At 41.4% G+C, this 16520-nt stretch overlaps 2 protein-coding genes across 6 annotated transcripts in view; one reads left to right on the top strand and one right to left on the bottom strand.

The window, feature by feature from the left end:
* Nucleotides 1-16520, top strand: part of LOC309702207 (protein NLRC3-like) — a 131156-nt gene that overhangs the window by 64185 nt on the left and 50451 nt on the right. The window lies entirely within an intron of this gene.
* The window catches only part of LOC309702308 (uncharacterized protein), a 73763-nt gene continuing 57403 nt past the window's right edge, over nt 161-16520 (bottom strand). The window contains exons 1-5 of one of the 5 annotated variants that reach the window (XM_082526942.1): nt 12974-12989; nt 10126-10173; nt 6863-6968; nt 2659-3255; nt 161-2333 (exon numbers count right to left, since the gene is read on the bottom strand). In XM_082526942.1, the coding sequence (XP_082383068.1) occupies nt 1641-2333; nt 2659-3255; nt 6863-6880 (1308 nt within the window). In that variant the 5' untranslated portion in view covers nt 6881-6968; nt 10126-10173; nt 12974-12989 and the 3' untranslated portion in view covers nt 161-1640. Of the gene's footprint in view, nt 2334-2658; nt 3256-6297; nt 6339-6862; nt 6969-10125; nt 10174-10698; nt 13351-16520 lie in introns of those variants that run through there. The other 4 variants (XM_082526943.1, XM_082526941.1, XM_082526940.1 and 1 more) reach the window with 4 other exon arrangements.

Genomic DNA, 16520 nt, shown 5'->3' on the forward strand with positions numbered 1-16520 from the left:
GCTTAAGCAACAAATATACTTGATGCTAATTAATTAATATTTCCCTTTGATGTTGCAACTATGCGGTCACTTCTGTCTTTAAACAAAATAATATTTTCCAGTTACAGAAATCATAAAGTCCAAACTAAAGTGCTACTGTTGCTATATGCATTTTATATAAATCATGGATGATGGTCCTGACATGAAGGAAGAGAAAGTTACAGGTTGCATCCTTTGACTTTGTCTCCGTGCCTTTGGGCGATTTTCAGAAGGACAGATGTTTCTGTTCAATTCTTAAATCAATTTTTTCAAACACAAACACTATTTTAAAGCTTCTAGAGAGTAAAATATTAATGATAATTATAATAACAATAATAAAAACAAAAGCTCTCAGATCCATCAAACCAAGCAGCAGAAAGAACAATAACTGAAGAGAAAACTTTAACCTTGTAGACTTCATTATGTTCCAGCTGCTCTACAGACGCTGTGACCTCGAACTTAAGCAGGTCGTAACGTATGTGCAGCTCAATAACAGCTCAATACTCTCCGCAGGAGTAGTCCAGCAGTAGAAATCAGTCCAATAACAAGGTGTGTAACATCTAGCAGGGTGACAGAAAAACCCAGGCTAACTTCTAAGGACCTCAACGTCTCTCTCACATTGTGTTTTTTAAACATGCTTCCATTTGTCACTTCAGTCTTTACTCTGAAATACAGGAAGAGAAATCATGGCTGAAACAATTTCTCATGAAACCAGGGGTGTGGTCCAACAGTCAGTTTGGTGAGGAAGGTTCCTAACTGAGAGAAGTGACCCAGAAGTATCTGTGTAGCAGCCACAATGAATCCAGATCATGAGCTTTATTAACTGATCAAAGTCTCTTCTTTCATCTTCTGTATCATTCAGTTTGCATTGGTAATGCCCATTATTGTAATGCTTTTTTAAGACCAGCAAAACTTTATTTCACTTTGGGTTAGCTGGGATAAGTGATGGATGGAGGGAATTTTACTTCAGCCACAGAAATCCTAAACAGGAAGGAGGAGCAGAGTTACAGTGGATCACTATCCAGCAGGGAAACAAGGTTTATTTCAATTTCTTGGCCATGAGTGAGATTTACTGAGTGGGCAAATTAGGGAGACGACACCATCAGATCCCGAGCCCTCCATGTGTTAATCAAGAGACGGCTGCTGTGCTACATCCATAAATAATGAATAAATTAGGAGCTAAAGCTGAAAGGACAGTTTATTTGTACCATCTTCACGTGAACACATTCAAGAACATCACAGATGAAGAAACATTAAAAACTTCCACACTACATAAAGCAAGAAAAATAGTTTTTCTTTCAGGTGGTTTCAGAAAAACAGAAACATCAAACATCTCCAAGACTCTCTTTGAAAGAACTAAAAACCTTTGTTCTCATGGTCCAATCATGAGTGAACTCCCCGATGAAGCCTTGTGTGCTAAAACATGTCAGAGTTTTAAAGGTTAAACATGAGTTTCCAAAACGTTTTGCTGGAGAACAATGAACTATTTGACTGAGTTTCAATCATTTACAGACGAGCAAAACCAGGACAGAGAAAAAAGGACAAAACTGACTCAGTAAAACAACAGAAAAGAAGATCCCATGTAGATCTGTATTATGTAGAAGTTCAGCCCAGCAACCAGTTCAGTTCAACACAAGTTTAAATGATTCTATCTGAACTCTGTGGAGCCTGATCTCAAGCTTTTTGAGTCTGACACAGAAACCAGAGGATCTTTCTGTGTCTTCAGATTCACTGTGATCCAGTGATGGGAGTGATTTCAGCCCTGAGTGATCGCGCTGATGTTTGCACAGAGCAGACAATGAGGTGAATGTTTGGGCACATTGGTAACAGTGAAACAGTTTATTAGTAACGTGGGATCGTTTGTGTGCAGAGTATGAACTGAGATTCCTGAAGCTCTTGTCACACTGGTCACAGCTGTAGTTTCCTTCCATGTGTGCACGTTCATGAATGTTACGATTACCTGAATGTGAGAAGCTTCTCTCACAGTGTCTGCACTTGTGTGGTTTCTCTCCTGTGTGGACTCGTTTGTGTGTTTTAAGCTGACCTGCAGTGGTGAAGGATGACCCACACTGATCACAGAGGTGCTTTTTAACCCCACTGTGAATCAGTTCATGTCGTTTTAAGCGATGTGATGTGGTGAAGCTTCTCCCACATTCTTTGCAGTATTTCAGTTTGTCTCCAGTGTGTCTACGTTGATGTACTTTTAGGGTATTTTGCTGACTGAAGGTTTTTCCACAGAGGTCACAAAGAAAGTCTTTCCCACCACCACGGTGATGACAGGGTTGAGAACTGGATCCATCTGTGTCGCTCTGCTTCTAAACAAAGACACAAAGACAGTGTAAGTCAGTCCTTCAACATTTGTATCCTGAACGTCGCCTGAAATAAAGAGCATCTCTGCAGACGTCCAACTACATTTGACTGTTTCAGTTAACACACTCAGTTTACTGGGCTGCAATAACTACAATACTACCACCATAATACTACAGTAATACTAAAATCATAACTGAAAGGAAAATCTGAATAATCACTCAGAGCTGCTTTTCCATGCAGTAGAATTGCTAACATGCTAACACAGTTTAATGAGCAGAGTTGTTCCAAACAGTCAGGCTAAAATGACAAGATAACAATATAAATACATACCTCACAGTAGCTGCACTTGTAGAGTCTCTTTCTGGTGTGGATCTGTTGGTGTTCTCTCAGGTAACGTGGAGATTTAAAAGTCTTCTCACACAGGTCACATCGATAAGGTCTCTCCTCAGTGTGGGTAAACATGTGTTGTTGTAACTGTGCGTCTGTTGTAAACTCTTTGCCACACTGTTCACAGCAGTACACATCATGTCTAGTGTGAATGCGTAGGTGTGTATTTCGGTTCTCTCTCCGGCTGAAAGTTTTTCCACAGATGTCACAGCTGTATGGCTTAATTCCAGAGTGGGTAACTAGATGCCTCTGTAAGCTGCTACTGTGAGTAAAAGCTCTGCCACACTGATCACAGCTGTACGCTTTAACTCCACTGTGGATGAGTTGGTGTTTTTTTAGGTAACCCTTCAAGGAAAAAGACTTTCCACACAAGTCACAGCTGAACGGTCTCTCTCCAGTGTGGATGACCTGATGCCGTTTTAGTTTAGCCCTCACAGTAAAACCCATCCCACACTCGTCACAGGTGTGTTTTTTCTCTCCCTTTCTTCTGTGAGGTTTGTCGGCCTCCTGAGAGCGCTGACTTCTGGCTCCATGTTGGTCCTGCAGTGACAGAGATACAAACAGAGGCAGTGAGTGAAATGCAGTCGTGGAACAAACTCAACCTTCAAACTCCATTAACACTAGTTTTAAACCTGAAGGTGGAGCGTGGCACCAAACACCTTAAAGGTCTCTTATCCCCACCTGCTGGTAGTTCTAACACATTACATCCAACCTGCTGTTAAAGATAATTCATGCACACACACACACACACACACACACACACACACACACACACACATTATTTTATAATTTAGATTATTTTGTTGTTTCCTATTACATATTTCTATAATTTGTATAGATTTATACAGAATTATTCAGTGATAATAAATCCTATGTTTGTTTATTCTAAAGGAACCCCGTTAGCTTCCACAACAGATGTTGCTCGTCTTCCGTCAAATACTCACATAAAATATTACACAATAAAGTGGATTCAAGATATCCACATAATTTCACTCTTACATCCACAGTGAGGTTTCACAATTGTTCAAACATAAGCAATCAATAATAATAATAATAATAATAATAATAATAATATCAATAACATTGAGGCACATTACACAAATTTCAAAAACAAATCATGTCTTACAATATTTACAACAACTAAAAGCTCTGTAAATCGGCTTTTAAGTGTTCATTGAAGTTTTGAATAATTCTCTAATTTTTTAAGGCAACTTATTCCACTTAAAAGTTGCTCTAAATGTAACAGTTTTACAAAACGTTACTTTTAACTCGAGCATTTACTAAATTGCAGCTTGTTGAAAACTGTGTAATATGATGATGTATTTCATCTGGATACTGCAGCTGAGCAGAATAAATGTGGTGTGTTTAACAGAATTGCTTTCTTTAGAACTACAAGTAAGCCATAGAATATTTTAGCCTGTACAGGAAGCCAAGAAAGGTTATTATGCATTTTATCAATATTAGTATAGTATGAACATCTTCACACTAATCTGGACGCCTTATTCTGGACTAACTGAAGTCTGTTAAGATCTGTCTTATTAGCTGCTGACCAAATGATTGAACAATACTCCAGATGAGACATTACTAGTGCATTAATGACATCTTTCATAATGAAGAAGTGATACACAAAGAGCATTTTATAGCCATAGCTATGCCTTGTTGGCAGAGTTATGTGACATTAGTGATGTTTGTACTTTCAGCATTAACTTGGTTTTAAAGCCTTTAAAATATACGCCGTTCAATAGTCGACCTTAATCTGACAGAGAATGTGATGATTTTGTGGATAATTAAAGTCAGTCATATATCCACAAACACAACAAGCTGAAAGTCAGTGATGCTGCTCGGTTTGCAGTCCTGAACATCACGGCACAAGCAGGATTCACTGCACTGTTAATGTTAGCTGTGTTATATTGCTGCCTCTGTTCAGTGGTGTCGAGCCAAACGCACTTTAACGTGTGTTTGAACGAGCTGACGGTTCACTCGTTAAGCTGAAAGAAAGATGCTTTAATCACAGCAGTCACACATGTGTCCACTGCACCATCTGGAACTCTTCTTGTTTACACTCGTAATAACACAAACACTAAATCCTGCTTCTCTGGTGCTGTTGTGTAGCAGTGTGTACACCTGAGACTGTCACCTGTCTGTCTGTCCTGCACTCTCTCTCTGTTTCTTTCTCTCTGATTGTGGAATAAAAGTATGAACATGTGTTTATAAGTTACACTTGTGTTTGAATCCTGCAGCTTATCACACATTTGATTTCCATGTGTGACGACTGCAAGTGTCCAGAGTGAGGACAGACTGAGGGAGCCACTGCTGCACATCATCTGTGAGGCTTTGCAGCCCTGATGATCCACCAGGACAAACTCGGCAGTGTGTGAGGAAGAGGAGGAGGAAGAGCCAGCAGCAGCTGATAGATGGAGAGAATAGACAGACTGTTCCCTGTTTGTGAAGGACTGCTAGGAAAGTTTAACATAACTGTCTGTGCTGAATCAGTCTTATTAGGTAATGTTCAAATAATGTGATCATCCCAGTGTTTCCAGTGTGGGAGAAAGTACTCAGGGCCTTCAAGTTACACACTATGAAAGGCAGCAACAAGTTTAATGTTCAGAAACCTAAAGTCTGTATCAGCAGCAGGATGGAGCTAAAAATAAATGTTGGTTTCAGTTCTATGAAGCTTTGAGTATTTTGGATCAGTAGCTGCTGTGTTTGTTGCATCATATTGCTGTAACTGTTTATATGCTTTATATATTCTGAGCTAAGTTGATCTATAGTGTTACATCATATTCTATAAGGATGTTATATGTTTGTAGACTTTCTGCCCAGTTTGACCCATTTAGCAGAAGTCAGCCTGTTTAAGGCTCTGATATCTATTCTGTGTGACTTACAGCAGTTATGACATGGTCTGATTTTCTCACCCAATAAAGGAATATTTCATATATCAGTCTACTCTTCGTTCTATCAGACACAGTTATCACAGCTCCTACATTGGCTTTTTACACATATATGTAAGCATTGAGCCACATTTAGTACCAACATATTAAATGAACAATATTTGTCCCTTATATATGATACATCTGTATACACACTGTCACAGATACTTGTCTGTGAGTGAAGTGATTAAAATAATAACTATAATATTGGCCATATTATATTTACATTACCACAGTGAGATGACTTTAGTCTCATGAACAACATCAGCTAATTGTTATTTACAGCTAATCTTAAACGACTGTTCAGCACAGAAATGAAGCCCAACAATCATGTTTCACAGTCCTGTGGTCTCAGCCTCAGATACTCATCAAATCACACAGAGCTCATGTAGAAACAAATGAACTAAATATGTTCTCCTTCATTTCTGTCAAACAAAGCTGTATGAAACGTTTCCAGCTGTTAGTATCATGGTTGCTAGGCAACCTGGGCAGCGCGACGGAGGCTAGACGTCCCATTTCACGAGCCTACGAGCCTCGCACTTCGGCCTTAGCGGTCTTTGAGTACGCGGCCCTTGAGGACTTTAAAGCTGCAGAACCTGAATCGGGATACAGCCATGATGATCTCCAGCCTCGTGCTCGCCAACATTCTCACCTGAGTTAAGAAGACGATCACTGAAATGGTCTCAGCAGGTCCTTTGATGACAGCAATGAAATGCAGTGGTAAGGCTTTTTGGGGATTAAGTTCGTTTTCATGGCAAAGAAGGACGATGCAGTTCATCTGATCACTCCTCATAACATTCTGGAGTGCAGGCAAAATGCTATTATAAAAACTCAAGCAGCAACTTCTCCAGGTTCCAATATTTATGCAATTCTCAAACCTTTTGGCCACGACTGTATAACCTCTTCTGAAGTTTAGTGGATATTATACATGGTTATGCTCAGGATGTGTCGGCCAGTTTCCACTGGAAACGCCTTTTGGTTAAACTGTCAGCGAGGAATTTGCATTTGCACTGTTACATTTTTATATAACTTTAATGCACATAAACAACAGCTGCTTGTTTCAGTGAAAATACATTGATGGGTTTTTAATAAAGTTGTGCAGCTGTAAAGTATTTTGTCTGGTGTCAATTCTATCGTCAGCTACATCGTTATGGCAAATGTTCAAATGTATATGGTGATAAATATCTTTGGTCATATGGTCCTGCTCTGTCTGTCACCTTCTGTGTTGAGCTCATTGTTTCCTCTGTAGTGGCTGAGCTGAGTCCAAGTAGCTGAAAATGTTCCTCTGCTGCTCCGTCAGACTCTCCTCCTCCTGCTGATCAGCTGGGACACAAAACAGATCTTTGTTAGGCTCCACACTGCACTGAAGAGTCAAAGTGTCTCATATGTTCATCTGACAAGTAAAAGAACACATTTTTGTTTCCCGAGGTGGGCAACTTGTTGGAAACAAACACAAAAGGTTTGAGCACTGATACCAGGGACTGTGCAAAACGAGGGATTTAGGAAAAGGAAGAGAGAGAGCAAGAGAGAGAGATGGAAGAGCAGGAGAGAGAGATGGAAGAGCAAGAGAGAGAGATGGAAGAGCAAGAGAGAGAGATGGAAGAGCAAGAGAGAGAGATGGAAGAGCAAGAGAGAGAGAGCCAGGGCATCGATTACTTTGCTCGCCCTGAACCTGCCATATTACAGGCCTTCTTAGATTACCACCCACAGCAGAACAGTAGCAGTGCAGTTGTGATGAGGGTGTTCAGCTGTAAAGATGGCACCAACAGGAAGTGGCTTACTTATTGCAAAGAACGCCATTTATTGTTCTGCTTTGTGTGTCTGGCATTTGCAAGGCTGACTGACACCAGCACATTTATAACAGGCATGAGTGACTGGCGACATATACATCTGCGCACAGAGGAGCATGAAAAGAGCAATACACACCAGACCTGTGCTGAAGCTTTTTTCTTAAGGTGCTCAAAAGGCAACATCAGGAGCTTGTTTGCTGGCAGTCAGTTGTCAGCTCACAGAGCACAAGTGAAAAAGAGACGGCAAGTTTTAGAGCGTATGGTGGATGTGATCAAAGTACTTGGGAAGAGGGGACTCAGCTATAGGCATGTGGAGAATGAGGCTGCATACACTTTAGGTGATAACACCATCGATCATGGTAACTTTCTGGAACTGATTGTGTTATTAGGCAAGTATGATATGTGCCTTGGAGAACATTTGAATGACTGCATTGAAAAAAGCAAGAAGTTGCATCAGACCAGTGGATCAAGAGGTAGAGGATCTCTCATCACCCTACTCTCCAAAACAACTGTCAACTCAGTGATTGATGCACTTGGCCATCTCCTTCAAGAGAGCATCGCCAGTGATGTCCAGAAAGCTGGGATGTTTTCTGTTCAGCTAGACACAACCCAAGACATCACAGGTTATGATCAGTGTTCAGTAATCATCAGGTATGTTACTGAGTCTGTGCAGGAGAGGCTTGTCTCCATAGTGAGGTGCGAAGCATCCACGGGGCAGTACTTTGTAAACTTGCTTTCCGGAGTTTTAGAGCATCTGAATCTAGACAAGGCCATGTGCATTGGGAATGCAACAGATGGTGCTTCAAATATGCAGGGCCAGTACAAAGGCTTTTCAGCACTTATGACTGCCCAGTCTCCAACTCATGTGCATGTGTGGTGCTATGCACACATACTTAATCTTGTGATTGCTGACACAACACAAAGTGTCATTGAAAGTGGATCACTCTTTAATTTACTTAATGACATAGCTGTGTTCATCAAGGAGTCCCATCACAAGGTTAATCTGTGGGAGAAACAAACCAAAAACACAAGACACAGACGCCTCAGTCCAATAGGTGAGACACGGTGGTGGGCCAAGCATGATGCCCTCCAGAAAATCTTTGGACATTTTGGGAAACCAGATGATGGCCTCTTCGTTGATGTAGTGCTGACGATGGAAGCCATTGAAAAGAGGGAGAAAGAAAAGCCAGCTGTTTGTGCCAAAGCACGAGGCTTTAAAGAGTGTCTCTTGAAGCATGAAACTGTGTTAACAGCACAGATATTTCTTAGAGTGTTTGAGCAAACAACTCCTGGGTGTGTGTTAACACACACGAAACTCTGGCTGATTGGGTCCCACACCCAATTTCACACCTTGGCTCAGGTGATTAGAGGATCATCAGGGGGTCCTTTTGTCCCTCTGTGGGGGTCACGGGGTCACTCCCACTAGGTTTATATCTGGGACTCTCCACCATTTGACCTTAGAACTGAAGAAGCTTCTCGGATGAGAGGTGAAACGTCTTCAAGCAACTTAAAGAAGTCCAGACGCTTTTCTTTGCAAGCTCCTTTGACTACGATGACCTGGATGACTGAGAACCTTCACAGACATATGATAACTGGAGTGTGCAGCGTTTCCATGCGCAGTTTTCCTGCATCTTGACTCATGTGTGTGGAGTGTTCATAGCATCAGCATCATGTTTTTGTTTATTTGTTTTGTTGGGTTGAAAATAATTAAATAAACGTGTGATCATGCCTATGGATCACCATGGCACATATCTCCAGCCATATGATTTATTTATGCAGATGACAAAGTGAGTGTGAATGTGTCTGACATCACAGTGTTTTTGTGCACTGTGCAAAAGTAATTGCCTCTGATTGTGAGTGAGAGCAGTGATTTTGCGGATCACAAGCTATTGTAAAGGGAAAAAAAGAGTGAAAAAGAGACAAATTACATTGTAGACGAAGAAAAATAATCATAGGAAAAAGGTTTTGTGTTGATCAGCCGAAAAACAACTACAATGTCATTTTCTGCTTTTAAGAAAGGATTGTTCACACAAACACAGAGAGAGAGAGAGATGTGTTGATTAAGCAGTGATGATGATAATGAACATGTCTTAGTTTGTCACTTTCAGGTGAAAAGCAGACCTGAATCAATTTTCCACATGCAGCGGTCGGAAGAAAGTTATAGTTTAACATCATTGGAAACGTTCAGGCCAAGTTTCTGGCTGACTTATTTACAGCACCATGTGTTTCTCAACCTCACAAGCAAGCTCACACCTCCCTGAAGACAAGGAATGCAGCTCCAAAGCAATAACATGGCAGATAAAGAGACAGCAGCAAAGTCCTGAACAAAGAGTCCCAGCGAGCAGCAGCAATGTGGACAAACAGCACCAGAGAAGAAGAGCAAACCCATCATCCTGACTGATCGGATGAATGGCACTGTGTTTCCAACAAGCTGCAACTTCACTATGCATGTGAAGAAAACTTTTGAGGAGAACTGAGGAGACTGTTGGAGTTTGACATTTGCCACCTGTGGAGTAAAATGGCAAGAAGAGACAGTTGAACACAGGACAAAGCTGAAGGAGAACTGCCGGCTGTGAACTGTTGAAAGTGGGAGAGGACAAGAGAGTGAGATGACAAAAGAGTGAGAGAAAGTGGAAACACAGAGGAATGCTGTTATTAAATGTGGGAAATCAAAATTTGGGTTAGCAAACCTGGGGAAAAGAAAACTGACTGCTTAAGTTGGAAAATTGAGACGGAGTCTGAAACAAATAGAAACATACAAAATCACACAAACAAGCAGAACATGCATTAACCCTACTAACAATTCCAAACACAAAATAACTCATGAAGACTCATAGCACATTAGTTAAGAAATGATTAAATAATAGCAGAGAAGTGTGTAGGAAAGGCAGGTTTAAGAACATGCTCTGCTGGAGATGCAGCTCCACAGACATGCATTAGACCTGCCTAATAACACAAACACCCATGCAATGAAAATTAGCTTGTTATCTTTCATCAGTGTAAAATAGTGTCAATTTAGCAGACACTTGTTATCAAATACTGAATTTATCCTAAAGAAAAAAAAAATTGACTCTCTAGGTTGCAGGACAATTTAACCTTTGTGGGGGAAAAAAGATCCTGGTTTGACTAACCAGTGATCAGACAATAAATTTAGTGTTAAAATGGTAAATTGGGAGAAGCTTCCTGCTTGATTAATGCAGCAAGTAATTTACTGTATGAGGGAAATTCTATTTTTGTGATACTATTTTGAACATGCTTTCCTGTTGTCCTGTCAACTTAGTGGGTTAATAGCTGATATGCAAATTAGTTGATCGGTTTTAGATTAATGAAAGGTGACTGAATTCTAGCACGAGTGAATGAGATGTGTTGGAGTTGTTGTGTTGAGTGGAGACTCTAAAACACTGAGTTTCCTGCTTTGATGTGCGAGTGAATTCTGTATCTAGATACACAACTCTGAATACGTCAGAACAAACTTCTTTTATGAGGTGCATGACAGCATGTCACATGTTTTATGATGAAGGGAAAAGGAAAATTGAATAAAATAGATCTGTGGCCTAAATGAGTGAAGAGCACAGACCTGGTGATTAAACTCATAGCTAATAAGACACATTAGGCTTATGTGTGTGTTGTGCAGCTGATGGTTGGCTTGGAGTGAATCTAGCTGATGATTTTTCTTCTGTTGTGAAGTCGAGCCTGCCGATTAGTATGATGGTATGATGAACCATGCTAATGGTATGATTTACCCTCCTGAGATGAGGAGTTTGTGTCATGACTTAACAAGGCCTTTTTATTTTGATACTTTCACAGTGCACTGAAAGTTTTGTTTGATAATCTCTGTTATTTTTCATTTTATCTTTTGAACAGGCACTGATTTTGTTTGTCTATTTCTTTTCTTTAAGCAGATCTGCACGTCAGAAATTAAAAGTGCTATACGACCTGTCGAGAAAGCCTTACAAGTGAGTTTTCTCCACATTAAAATGGGCTCAGGAGAAAGCCACTTATTTGGGACAATTATTAAATGAATGTCCCAGCCTAAACCGGATTCAGCAAGGTAATCCGATCTAGAAGTTCTTTTTCTTTTTGAAATGACGTCATTTTGCTGGAAGTGGAAACTAAATGCGACGACAGGTTCCACTATCAGCAAAGAATGAATGAATGAATGGAAATAAAGAACAAACTGACTGACTGGTAAAAGCTGACAGGACATGACCACGACTCAAGGTTAACCTCCACCTAGACAGGACAAAAGGGTGGATGAATTTATGTGTTTTTTGTTACAGGAGCAGAAAGATGACAGCAACATTCGCGGTTGCATGACGATTTAATCTTTTAAATGCCATCTTTTCTGTCTGTGAATTTACTATGTGTGTGTCATCCACTAACTTGTGTTGCTCACAGACATTACTGTGAGAAAGTGTACACACCTGCGCAGCGCTAACATTTACATTTCTTTTTACAGCAGATGATTAATCATGTGTTTGATCATGTGATTTATAAGAGGATTAGTTAATGTTTTCCTACTACAGGATTTCTGGGTTTATATGTGACTGTCATTCTTTCCACAGCTAGGGTTGGCTACCTTTATGGTGTTTTTATGGCACCTCTGGAACCTGTTGACCTGTGTCTGACCTCCGTCTGACCACAGTCAATGTGTATTGCTAATGTTTGTTTCTTTGAGAATGCTGTGGAGGATTCGGCACAAGCGGTCAAGTGACATGAGTAAAACAAATAAGAGGTTACGGTGTTTATGGGAAAGTTGAATATGGGCTCTTAGCTGGCCACTTTGAGCCCATAGGGATATATGAGTGGAGTGAATTTGCTTAAGAGAAGTCACTGATTACATTAATGTTAACTGAGCACATGGGATGATCCATGTCTGAGGCAAATTAGGGAAATAATTGTAGTTTCCCGATTTGAGAAAACCTGCACATGACACTTGTCTTGCTGATGTTGAATGCTTATTACTCTTCTGATATATTGTTTATAAGAGTGAAGTTGATTTTATTGTATGCAGGCTCCTGGTGGAGCCAGTTTTTAAGACAGGGATCCTGGTTTGGTGAGTTGACGCATGGTTGTCCATGCGTCAAGAAGTGGGGTCCAGAATTAACATTAAACAATGTTTACTATTATTGTTGCAGTGATTTGTGTGATTAGCTGTTTATTTACAAGTATTAAATCTATGCAAGTGGTGCATCCATGTTCAGATGAGGCTTTGATGGCCTATTAGTGAAGTTCACTGAACTAAAGAATGTGGTTTGATGATTGTTGACATGCTCTCCAAATAGAAGTCTTTCTGAAATACAGGTGCAGCAGTGAGAAGCGAGAAACATTCCAGGCATAGCCCAGGCAGTGGTTGAGGTCAAAGGTCAAGCTGGTTGGGGCCCAGCATGAGATCAGACCTTGGAGCCACAGCAAGGACCATGAAACTGCCTGCAAAATAGCGGAGAGACCCTCCTGGATTTATCAGAGCCACTGCAAAGAGGTCGAGGTCCCAGGAAACCCCAGCACCCTCAAGACAGCACAATAGAGAAATCTCACACTTGGTTGTTTCGGTGGTGAGGGGGGAGTGCTGATTGAGCCCCCGTAGGGTAAGCTCGCACTTCAACCTCCAGCCTCTGATCAACTCTAGGGCAACCAAGTGCCAGGCGTGACAGCTGAATCAGCAGAACCAGGAGGAAGGCAGAGAAGCTGAGTGTTTTGAGACAGATCCAGCAGGCCCAAAATCAGGACTATCCATGACGAGAAGGAGTGCCTAAGAGGATCGTCCACAGGATGGGAGCTGAGGCCAGGAGAGAGACTTCAGGAGGATCAGAGATCATCTTCAGCAGCGTAGGGACAGGAAAACTCGAGGGATGACGGGAGCGTGCCAGGCTCCATCGACAGCGCAGAAGGAGTTCGAGGATGACATCATGATTCTGTGAAAAGCACAGGAACCAGAAGCTATGGTGGTGATGACAGCAGTTTCCTATGAACATCACCTAATGCTGTGCCACTGTACTGTGAATACGATGATACCCTGAAGACTGCTGGGATCACAACAGCAGTAAGATAACGGAACCCTGCACCCTTTCCACAGAGGTGTTTCTCTGCAGAGCGTGGACAATGAAGGAGTCATAAATATCCCCCTCACAGGACGAAGGCTTGAATGAGGTGGTGGGGGTTGGTAGAGGCCATAAAACTAGAGTGCTGAGAGGTCTGCAGCTTTGGAAATAGCTGAGACCCATGTTGACAAACAACAAAACTAACTAGTATGTTTGAATGTTTATTCTACATACATTCGGACTCTGGTCCTATGGACAGTGATGGAAACAACTGGAAGAGACATTCATGACGCCCTGCAGAACTCAAACCACTCTGCAGAGAGACATGTGATTTGCACACCCAGAGAAAACACCACCAAGCTGAGATGGTTTTGAAAATGTTACTTTCTTATTTTCACTATTAAATTAACAATTTCTTTGTTTGCTTGTAGGATGCAGTTTGCCATGAGATGAGATCACTGAATGGGATAACTAGGGATGGGTATCGTTTAGGTTTTATCCGATACCGGTGCCAAATCGGTACTTTTGAAACTGTGCCGGTGCTCAAACGGTGCTCGAACCGGTGCTTAAAGAATGGAGAACACAAAATTGGTCCAAAAACCTCTCATATTCAGCTGTTTTTTTGTAAAAAGATAACAATGTTAGCCTTTTCTGCAGCTATGGGGTATATATGGTATCACTCTTAGCTGGAAGCAGTGCTTAAACAATGGAAAAAATACAAACTTTGTCCAAAAACCTCTCATATTTAGCTGTTTTCCACTTTTTCTTTGGTCGTTTTAGCTTTTTTGGCCAGGGTGAAGGGAGTATCTGTCATCAAACAAGAAGACAGCCGCATGTAGCTATGATGATGTTTGCTAGTTCACCTTACATGCATTAATGTAATAACGTGGTTAGCCTACTCAATGTAAATTACACACGAACAACATTAAGCTACTCACGCAGAGAAGAACGGCTGCTGCTGCCATCCAATACGGCGCATTTCTCGGCTTTTAAAAAAAAAAAAACGCTATGCGTCGCCAGGTGTTTCATCGGATTCGAGGTGTTACTTCCTTTGACAGTATCACAGTATCAGCTTAAAGCACTTGTTGCTGCTGAGTTTGCATATTTTGCTGTGAAGTACAGCCAGATTTTTGACCGCTTTGCCTTGGGCATTTTTAATCTGTAGCTCTGCATAAAAGAACGTACGTACCTGGACCCGCCTACTATCCTCGGAAACGTAAAATGATTGGCTAGAAGTGTATCACAGCTCAGGAAAAAAAAGCACCGAAATAAAGCACCGAAATGTGCGCTGCTTTTCGGTCTGGTTACTACCGTTTATGTCAGAACCGGTGCAATCATGGCACCGGACACCGGTACTCATCCCTAGGGATAACCGCTAATACATTTGTTAAACTGTGTATTTTTTCAGTAATTTAGGGTGATTTGACATATGCTGAATATAACAATGTTTGCATTGAAACTGTCAGACATTAGGTATTCGTAACTGGGGACTTTTCAAGCATAAACGTCAAAAAGGGGGGAATGTTAGATTTTGTATTGTTGATTGTCATTTATGCTTAGAAACATTTACTCATATATGCTTAGAAGTATATAATCATTGGTAGATTGAAAGGATGTCTCATCCTAAAAGAGGTCTGTATTAACTCTGTGTAGAGGGGGGTGCATACATTCCTCTGCACAGTGTCCTGGCATGGATCACACTCCCTAGGAGAGTTTATCTTTGATTTATGGTATAGCAAGCACACGTATATCTGTTTAAGTATAAGAGCCTTTTGTTAGATGGACCCAGACGTCCTGGCACCAGCTAGCACCAGAGTCTACACAGGGTCACACCCACATACACACACACACCCACATACACAGGCAAGGTACTCTTTGTTTGTATGTAGACGTCATATGTTAATGAACTTATGCATATTCATGTAACCTCAATAAAAGAACAGTGGTACGGGAGAACGGACGAGAGCAACTGGGGTTAAGCGAAGGGACGGCGCTTTGTCCGGTTTTCTCCCGTGCACGAGAAACATGAAGAAGCTTGCCTACTTGTGTCTTGCTTTGCAGTGTAATTATATTGTCTCCAACGTTCCAGCGGATGGGTTCAAGCTACAAACCTATCATAGGTAACGAGGTAAGTTCCATGTCTGAGTCAGAGTCGTCTGGGCAGTGTGCCATTGCGATTTCAAAAAAATTAAGCCGCTCCAGGGCACAGCGCAGTTATTGATATAGCAGTAAAAGAGTCAGTTAGGTCAGACTAGAAAGACAAAACTGCAAAAATGCGTTCAAGATTAAATTTAGAAAAACCACATATAAAATTTCGCCCAACAACTGAAATTAGACTGGAGTGATCAGAACCATGTTATTACAATAGCATGTCTGCAACACTAGAGCTCAATGCAAGATTAGTTTTAAGTCGTTTCGTTATACTGAGCCGAAGACCAGCACCAACGGTTGTAGTCGGCCAAGCTATCACTTACATGTGCTACAGTCAGTCTCAGCAGAGGGAAAGGGGAATGAAAAGCCAGCAGAAATGTTCATGTCCAGGCTCTCCACAGAAGAATTAATCCTTAGAAGACGAAACCAACAACAAATAACAAATCCACGGAGTCCATTCGCGTCGCGGAGTCAGCTTCTCTCTTTTTCTTTCTCCTAAGCGGAGCAGCGGCACACCACGGTATCCAGAAATTAGTCGGGTCCCACCTGAGCTGAGGCTGCGGCCATGGCTGGAGAAAACGTCTGAGCGTCCGCAAAACTGGGGGGATTTCCGAGACAGTTCACGTCCTAGAAGAGAAGAATCCTCGGCGGGATGCAAAAATCGTCTGAAGTCCAAGGGGAAAAAGTTCGGGCGCCAGTTGTAACGTGCAGTGGAGATGAAGCCAGCCGCGGAGGTGTGCAGGTGGATAGCGAATGAGCAACAGCTTCTGACTTTCCAAAAAGTACTCATTTATTTACAATATCAAAAATAAAAGTGCTACCTCTACCACACATTACTAAAGAGCACACTAGTCCGCGTACACACGGGAGCATCCATTACAGGAGGAGTGCGA

Source organism: Aulonocara stuartgranti (genome assembly GCF_965226115.1).
Source record: "Aulonocara stuartgranti genome assembly, chromosome: 3".
NCBI classification, from domain to species: Eukaryota; Metazoa; Chordata; class Actinopteri; order Cichliformes; family Cichlidae; genus Aulonocara; species Aulonocara stuartgranti.